General features: G+C 32.7%; 1 protein-coding gene across 2 annotated transcripts; it reads right to left on the bottom strand.

Annotated features, from left to right (window-relative positions):
• Positions 1–809: 809 nt before the first annotated feature.
• On the bottom strand, positions 810–1,502 carry LOC148200982 (uncharacterized). 2 transcript variants are annotated; one of them, XM_088114256.1, is made up of 2 exons: positions 1,297–1,502; positions 810–1,199 (listed from the first exon to the last, which is right to left on the bottom strand). In XM_088114256.1, exons 1-2 carry the CDS (start codon positions 1,436–1,438, stop codon positions 1,006–1,008), a joined length of 336 nt encoding a protein of 111 aa, XP_087970382.1. In that variant the 5' UTR covers positions 1,439–1,502; the 3' UTR covers positions 810–1,005. The 2 variants fall into 2 exon arrangements, with proteins under 2 accessions (XP_087970382.1, XP_047172295.1); XM_047316339.2 differs by having other exon boundaries at positions 1,318–1,502.
• Positions 1,503–9,703: the final 8,201 nt, after the last annotated feature.

Here is a 9,703-nt window from a genome sequence, read left to right as displayed (position 1 = left end):
CACTATGTAGTGATAGAATGAGTAACACTCTTAAATTCGTTTCTCAATTCTAATTTTCATCATTAAGTATGGTATTTAAATATACACCACACTCATAACAGAATAGAAAGTTTATCAGATACACTAATGATCTTTGTTACAAGGAGATCAAGTCACAGTTATCTACTCAAGTTAGTCATATTTAGCATATAACAGCAACTAAGAATAATAGCATAAGGTCATCTAAATTTCTCGAATCTATTATCCTTCAACCTAGCGGAGATCCATGGCATCTTCAGAAGCAAATGCCTATTTGCCCTGTATGGAGCAAACCACATGATACCCATAATCTCTTTTATTCTTCTGGCAGATAGTGTTTTTCAAATATATTTCATGTGACAAAAACTTCTAACCGTCTTAGGAAAAAAAAAAAATCTTTATTTACATCAAAGACAAAACACCTGTGCTACATACTTTCTCTTAGGCCTTTCATGCTTTCGATTTTGCACAAAACTTACACAAAAACACATATGTTAGGTGACAACAACTTCATGTTAGATACATTCACACACCGATTGTATACACACCCAATTGATATTTTTCATTTATCTAATGCCAATTCACCTGTTTCACTGTTTAAACCGTTATGCAAACATCTGAGGGACAACTTTCACTTGCGATCCAATTAGTTTTAGACGAAATCAAACATAATATCAAAACTTGTAGTAACATTAATTGAGTTAAACTAAGCCAAATATGACAGCGAAGAGAGACAGACACCAATTTATAAACAATCACATTCACGGGAATTTCAACAGCCATTAGCCAGATAACAGAGAAAAAGACATGATTTCATAGATGACAACAGGAAGCAAGAAAACATCAACATTTCGCAGTCGTAATGTTTAGTTTAGAGTCACATAACAAGGAACACAGCCAGAAGCTGATTTTCCGGAGCAAAACCTAAATACACAAATACGCTATTGGATTTCATTTTATTTTTTTTCTTTCTACAGAAAAGGGAACCTAAATGCGACCACCCCACAATGACTCCATCTGAACTTTCCCACTCTTCAGGAGACTCTCGATTTCCTGGGGAGGGTTCAAACCGAGTCTCTGAGCACGCTCCCACCGTGCAAGCCGCGCTATCCCGAGGCAGGGCCCATAAGCCATGTTCAAATCGAATTGCCGCAACACCACCTCACTCTCATTGCATTCAGCTGCATACAAAATTTTACCTTTTAATCATAGAAAGAGATAAATGTGTTTGAATAGGAAAAAAAAAATAGAAAAGAAACCCTAGGAATTAGAATGGACATTGGAGGTCCTGGTTTCTACCGCCGGAGGAGGTAGCCGGCGTTTGGATCACGGTGGGGATCGGAGATTTTTTGGAAGATTTCTTCGTAGCGGTGGTTTTCCTCTGTCGGTAAAAACCCTTCATGTTTCCGGTCGACGCCATTCTCTCTTCTCTCTCTAGAGCTCTTTTCAAATTTGAATTTTGAAAATGTCTGTATTAGGGATTGTGGAATAAGGTCACTCCATTCATTTTATACAAATACGAAAATAATTCGATTTTATTTTTTCTATAATTTACCAACATTGAAAAAAATGTTAGTTTTATTTTATAGTAATATTTTAGGCGAATATTTTTTTACTAAATTTTTTTAGATATTTTATAATTGCAATCTTATATTTAAAAAGGTTTTAAATTATTTAAAATACAAAAAATTAATTTTTTTTAACAAAAAAATAGTATTTTAACCAATAATTTTTTGTTTGGTTAATTTTTCATTTTTATTCTCAGTTTTCTTTATAGTTATCTCTAATAAATTAAAATGTATTTTGACACTACAACATTGTAAAAAATTATAAAAGATACATACGTCTTAGTGAACTTGTTTGAATATTTAAAAGGCTACACTATATAAATTACAAAAAGGAGACACTTCATTCTTTTATATTTTTGTAGGAAAACAAAATTTACATAATGATAGTTACACACTAAATAATAAATAATTTCGAATGTTTTCTTTTTAGAAGGTTTTCTTTATAAGAAGATTTGAGTAATTTAGAAAGTTTAATAAACATTATGAAAAAAGTAATATTGATAATTTTAAATCAAATGTTTAAGTAGTTTGGTGCGAGACAAAATTTAATATAATTGGAAATGACGGAATATATATATATATATATATATGTATATATATGTATATGTATATATATAGATATATGTATATATATGTATATATATATGTATATGTATATATATGTATATGTATATATATGTATATGTATATATGTATATGTATATATATATATGTATATGTATATGTATATATATGTATATGTATATATATGTATATGTATATATATGTATATATATATATATATATATATATATATATATATATATATATATATATATATATGTGTGTGTGTTTTTGTGTGGTTACTCAATTATAATTGGTTTTTACTAAAAAATTTTGATTCTGTTTGGTTTTTTTATTTTCAAAATTAATGTATTTAGTCTTATTTCACCAATATTGAATTTTATCTCATGTGATAATGTGCAACTTAGACATTTTAACATATAACATCTATACATAATTTATTAAAAAAATTTGGAAAAAGAAAATCACGCGACGTATTTATTTTTTTCATCAAATAAATTAAAATGTTCATCGTATAAATCTTCTATTCAATAAAATATATTTCAAATAATAAGAAAACTTTTAAAATAATCAATAGTTAAAATTTATTCAAAATAGATATGAAATAAAAGAAGCAATCTCTAAGTTGTTTATTATTATGTATCTAAACTATTATCTGCAACATTATTTATTTATAACAACAATCATACGATCACCAAATATAAAAACCATTATAACATCTCTATTTTTGAGATGTCACGAGTTATTAAAAATCAGAAAAAAATCAAAATTTATCATAGCGCAGAATGTACATAAAAAAAATTATCCAATTACATTATTTCAAGTAATAAAATAATGAATGAAATAATCCAATTGTATTGTTTTAACTTGTAAAACAAAATAGCTTTAATTGAATCTCAAGGTTTTTCCCCATCCTCTCTCGAGTCTATCATGTCTAGGGATGACAATGGGTCGGGTCGGTCACGAATAGTGTGTACCCGTACCTGTCCTGCTACCCGCCGGATACCAGAATAAAAAAACCCACAAATAAAAAACCTTAGAGAAGAGGAGGTAATTTACATGTGGGTCAGATTGCACATTCTAACCTATTTAGAAAGAGAGAGAGAGAAAGAGAGAGAGGTAATTTTGTGAGAGAAGAGGAAGAATTGCAAAAACCTTAGAGATTGCTGGTGTTTTAGAGTGTAGACAAAGTCCTAGGATTGATTAAGGTATGGGGAAGTCTACCTTTGTTTGTTAATTATTGTATGTTATATGTGTTCTTGATTATTTTGATTAATAATCCTTGTTGATACATGTTATGTGATTATGATTATGGTTTTATGTTGCTCTTGTTGGGAAGGGTTTATGTATGCATGGGCATAGGGTTTATGTAATATTTGTGTTGGGTTTTCCCTATGAATGAATGTATGTATGGTTGTTAGGTTATCCCAATGGAGGGTTTGATGCTAAGCGAGAATAAAGTAATGAGACTTGGGGGTTTTCCATGCAATGTACGTGTAAAGGTGTGGTAATAATCATATGCATTATAATTGTGTTGTTTGGGTTATAATATGTATAATGATTGAATTTGGATGATTCAAGTGTTGTGATGTGTTAAAATAGAAGGGCTTTGTTTCTCGTACCAAGAGGGCAGGGAAGGGGGGTTGAATTGGTGATGCGTAAAAATATAAGCTTTCAAAATCTTTTTTGCAAAATAGGATGCCTTTACGCTTTTCTTGAACCACAAGTAAAATAGTATGCAATGCAACAGTTCACTTAATCAAATGTATTGACAGATTAATCGATTATATGCAGAGATAGGGAAGAGAGAATTCAAACACTGCTTTTTATACAGTTCTCTTTTCTAATTTAGACATTTTCATGGAATCCTCTTCATTGGATACATCATTCTCATCCATTGATTCCTCTGTTGATGTACAACTATCCACGTAATTTTGATAATTTCTTCCATTTTCTTCACCATACACATAAAAGATTTCTTCATCTTGCTAGCCCTCTTAGAAATTTTCTCAAATTTGTTTACCACAAATATCTCTAACTCATATTTGGGAGAGAAGGAAACCGGTTCATTATTAGAATCAAACACTTCATCTTTGTCCTTGGTTTGAGTTTGTTCGCCACTTAATACCCATCCCAAGGGCGTTTTCTTCAAACCAATACATGTTAGTATTGCCTTTCCAATTTTATTAGTTCTGTTACATATGACTTTTGTCTCACCAGTAAGAACTACTTGGCTGAGTGCCAAAATTTTACTGATGAACACACCATAGGACATGTTTATCCAGTCATTTACACCAATATCAATAATATGTTTCTTAAATACTACTACCCAGTTTGTTGGTATTCTAAACTGTATTGCATTCAACAAATACAGATCTTCGGATGATAACTTGTCATAATGAAATCTTCCCTATAACAGTATCCAATCAAGGATGCATACAATCATCTTTTCTTCCCTATCCAATCCTCTGTGTAGAAATCCTTTTTCTTTCCTGTATCTTCCAGGATACCTCATGCAGTCCTTATACATTTGTCTTTTTGAAATCCATATGTTATGTAGAGAATATGGTAAGTGTGACATGCACCCTTCGTCTTTGAGTCCAACAATCTGTAGCCATGTATCATTATTGATTATAATGTCCACACCTTTTACACGTGAATGGATATAATTGTTGACAACTTTGAGATTGTTATAGAACACACAAACTAATTCTGGATAGTAGTCACCCTTCATCTGAACAAAAGTAGATAAACCCTGATGATCGAGTTTTTCTGGAAATATAAATCCTTCACTTCTGAATAGAGATAGCTCGAGTGATTTGTGCGGAACAACTTCTTTGACTCTTTTCCATCCCATAAATCTTTCTCTAGCAACACTGTCACTGATCCATCCTGAAGGACTTGCATTTCTTGCAGATGGAGGAACCTTTCTGGCACATTTTGATGAAGAGAATGATGCCATGTTCATAGGATTCAAAGAAAATCTTACACAACATTTTAGGGTTTTGCATATAGCAAACGATGAGACACAACAGTACACATGCTATTTCCCAATTAAATATTTGTAAGGGCGCGAAACAGAATTTTGGCATTAGCTCATTAAAAAAATAATCGACTTTATTAAAACCATAGTCGACTTTGTGTATGATAAAGTATTACTAAGAAACAGAGAAACACATACACCAAACATAATCGACTCTATACATAACATAATCGATTAAAAATCATGCAATCAGACTTTCATACAAACAGATCAATCAATTAACACACTCATCAAACATGCATATAACAATCATTCATACAAATACTTATGATGCATGAGTGCGTGAAAAAGATTTGTTCCAGTTACCACATTCAGAGACTGAAGAAATTGTGATTTGTTCCATTTGTAGTTCATCCTTGAGCATTTTTTTTGCTTCAGCAGCAACTTATTAACCTACAAAAACAATTTAATGGTTTTGTAGCTGGTACCCAAATGAACTTGGGTCCTTTCTTGTCAGTTGTAGGGGGTTGTTCCCTAGGAATCCACTTATATTTTCCCTTTGGAACCCAACATTTCTGTAGTAGCAATTTCTAACATTATGGCCAATAGTATTGCAGTAAAAACAAGCATTTGTAATAGGCTTACTAAGATCAATAAACTATTACTCTTTGCTTTGTAGCCAATACCTTGCCTATTAATTTCTCTTCCAGATGATCTTAACACAAAATCTAAATTTTCTTTTCCTTGAGTGAATTTAGCTAAAGTATTGGTTAAGTAATCAATTTTTTCTATGTGCACAGGACAATTATCACAATTCTTTTCAACAATCTTTATTTTAGTTTTAACATTTATTTTAGCACATTGTAATGCAGCTTCTAATTCACTTTCTAGCTTTTCATTATCCTTTACAAGGTTATCAACTCTATATTCATAATCTTTCCTTTCAGAAGAAAATCGATCCACCTTGTATTGGAGTCGCATGGCCTTTGCATGTATTTCTTGAAATGCATCCAATAGCAAGTGGTACTTGCTTCGATTGGTTCATTCTCAAAATCACTATCATTGTCATCATGAGAGTGTGCAGAGCCTGCCATGAAACATAAATTTGAATCCTCTCCAACACTACAATAATCATCACTTGAAGAATCTCCATCACTGTTTTCCCAAGCTACGTAGGCTTTCCTTTGCCTACTCTTTTTGTCCTGAGGATACTTGGTGGTTACTTTCTGCTTATTCTTCAAGTTTGGACAGTCAGGCTTTATGTAGCCATCCTTTCCGCATTCATAACATTGCACAATGTTGCTTCTTGAACTCTTTTTTTCTCCTCTTGAAAAACTTGCATTGTTAGTCGCACAATTTCTATTCTTCATGAATTTATTAAATTTTCTCACCATCATATTCATGATTTCATTTTCTGATACTTCTGCATTTGATTCAGCTTCAGATTCTACCTTCTTAGAGGATTTCTTGCTTGTGGCTTTGAGGGCAATTGATATATTTTTTTCAATTTCTTCTTCCTCTCTCAGCCTTCCGAGTTCTAATTCAAACTCCCTAAGCTTGCCAAAAAGGGTTGTCATATTCATGTTAGTTAAATCTCTAGATTATGATATAGAAGTTACCTTTGGCTGCCAACTTCTGTTAAGACTCTTTAGGATTTTGATGTTGATCTCTTCCTTGTCAAACACTTTGTCGAGACCAATGAAGTGATTTACTATATGAGTGAATCTTTTCTGCACCTCATAGATGGTCTCACCAGCCTTCATCCTGAACAGCTCGTATTCTTGCACAAGAGAGTTCTTTCTATCACGTTTCACCTCGTCAGTACCTTCATGTGTCACTTCAAGAATTTCCCACATTTCTTTGGCAGTCTTGCATTAGGAATTCCTGAAAAACTCATCCATAGTTAGTGCAAAGGCAATTACATTTCTAGCTTTAACATTGTACTATGCTCTCGGTTCTCATCTTGAGTTCACTCAGAAAAAATTTTCAAAACAGTTTTTCCATTGATAATTTGAGTGGGTTCATATGGACCGTTGAGTGTAGCATCCCATACTCCTTTATCCACGAATTCAAAAAAAAATATGCATCCTGATTTTCTAAAAAGCATAATTCTCACCAGCAAACAGAGGTGGTCTATTTGTTGATGCACCTTCACCAAAAGTTTGAGAAGTAAAAGCCATTTTACAAGATCGAATCGATTAAAAAGAAATAGTAATCGATTTGTTTTTCAAATATTTTGTAAAAACCAGCTCTGGTGCCAATTGTTGAAAAAAAAAGGGCTTTGTTTCTCACACCAAGAGGGGGAGTGAATTGGTGATGCATAAAAATATAAGCTTTCAAAATCTTTTTTGTAAAATAGGATGTCTTTACGCTTTTCTTGAACTGCAAGTAAAATAGTATGCAATGCAGCAGTTCACTTAATCGAATGCAATGACAGATTAATCGATTATATGTAGAGATATGTAGAGATAGGGAAGAGAGAATTCAAACACTGCTTTTTATACTGGTTCGGCCAAGCCTACATCCAGTGTCCTTCCAATCAACCTGAGTTGGAAGCCAATGCACTATAAAGATTAGGTTTTTACAACGACCTCACGTCAAAATGTAAAACACTTCTCTAACCCACTAATCTAAATATAGGCAGTAAACAATATAGGCAGTAAACAATACAGACACGCAGCAAGAACACCCTCTTCTGCTGTCAAAACCGTTGAGCCACCCACAAAGTCAAGAACACAGTTCTTCTTCCTGTAATCACAATAGGGAACACCAACCAATCTTCACGATTGCAGATTTTCTGATCATGCAGTGTACACCTCTTTGTATAGATAGATCAGACATTCAAACCCAGTAAGCCTTGCTTCACAAGAAACCTTCAAGTCTTTGATCACCACGGTCAATCTTTGGTTCTTGGAGCTTTTCTTTCCTATGTAAGATCACACAGCGTTTTCTGAAAGATATGAAAGTGTTAATTCACAAAAGTTCTTACAGAATTCAAACCAGCGTCAATTTATAGTATTACATACATTAGACACATTTTAATCGATTTAGCTATTAACGTAGTCGAATATATTTAACAGTTGTAACAGAATAATAGCAGTCAAATGCATTAATTGAATACGCATTTAATATAATCGATTTGTCATAAATGTTTGGTCAACACATTTAAAAATATGATTGTTGTTACAGTTGTTTCAAGCATTTAAAAAGTTTTCAAATCAACAACAAACTTAGTTGAATACATGTTGCATGCAATCAATTAAGTGAAAACACTTAGCACACTTTTGAAAACTTTGCTTCTCAAAATATCTCACAACACCCTTGAAAAGTATTTGTGCAAACCCACGAGTTTTAATCGATTTCATCAATAATGTAATCGACTTAAAACTGTTGTTTTGCCACACTTTAAAATTCAACCATAGTGGTTGTGATTTTTCATTTCCAAAAGCTTATGTTATGCATCCACAGATAAAAACACATATCAATCATAGTGGTATGCAGTAATTAACACAATAATGTTCACATATATGCTTTTAATAGATATAACATAGTAATATAAAACATAAGACATGTATAACACAGTAATAATAACACATTACATACATGTGTTATTATTAATTATGTGTTGTCATCATCAAAAACACAATTATCACTAAGATTGTGGGTTCAGGTAAAACTATGCTTCCCCTATCAACAATCTCAACATGACGTATGTGTTTGAGTATGTTTACAAGGGTATGTGATAGTTGAATGCATGAATGATATTTTAGGGGAGTTTCCTCGTGTTTTAGGGTTGTTGCATGTGTATTTGCATACTTGAATTATGTCCAGGATATGTTTTGTTTTGCAGATAATTGATTTTCGATTATTGCGCGTCGATATTGAGTTTGGTTGCGGGAATAATCGATTATCACTTATGATAATCGATTATCCCTTCTTGAGTGATGTTTTTGGGTAATTTTCATTGAGATAATCGTGAATTGGAGTATGAATGAGTATTGAGATGTATCTAAGTATGTGATTGATGAGCATGAAAGTGAAGGATAAAGTCTACTTGTTGTACCTAGTAAATCCTGGAGTTATCTACAGATAGGTGTTTCCGTTTGCCTTGTGTGCACTAAAAGGGTTATTCAGGTATTGAGCCTTCCTTGTGTGGCAAGATTACACGTTTCTTGCTGGATTGCGAGACTACTTGAATGTAATGTATGGGGAATCTACAGTTAGTGAGGTAGGGTACATGAGTGAAACTAACTCTTTCCACTAGTGTTTATGGTTTGGAGATGCTCATGGTTGTTCATGACTAGGATAGTCATGATGGTGGTGATCATGATAGGATGTGTCATGATGGAGATACATGTGTGATCGTAATGACAATGATGCTCTAAGGAATGCTATATTGATAATAATGGGATTATGTGGTGTAGACAACATAGGTGCTGGTGAATGGATATACTGTGGTCTAGATATGTGATGATCGAAGATCGATGATCGGGGTTAGAGGATTTAGTAATTTATCGTGATTGATTGTTGTGTTAGAGGTTTAGGGATCCTATTGTTATTACTATTGGGT

The sequence above is a fragment of the Vigna umbellata genome, chromosome 4 (assembly GCF_029865625.1).
Source record: "Vigna umbellata cultivar VRB3 chromosome 4, Vumbellata_1.0, whole genome shotgun sequence".
Classification (NCBI taxonomy): domain Eukaryota; kingdom Viridiplantae; phylum Streptophyta; class Magnoliopsida; order Fabales; family Fabaceae; genus Vigna; species Vigna umbellata.
The sequence above is the reverse complement of the archived record's forward strand: the minus strand, read 5'-3'. Positions and strand labels throughout refer to the sequence as shown.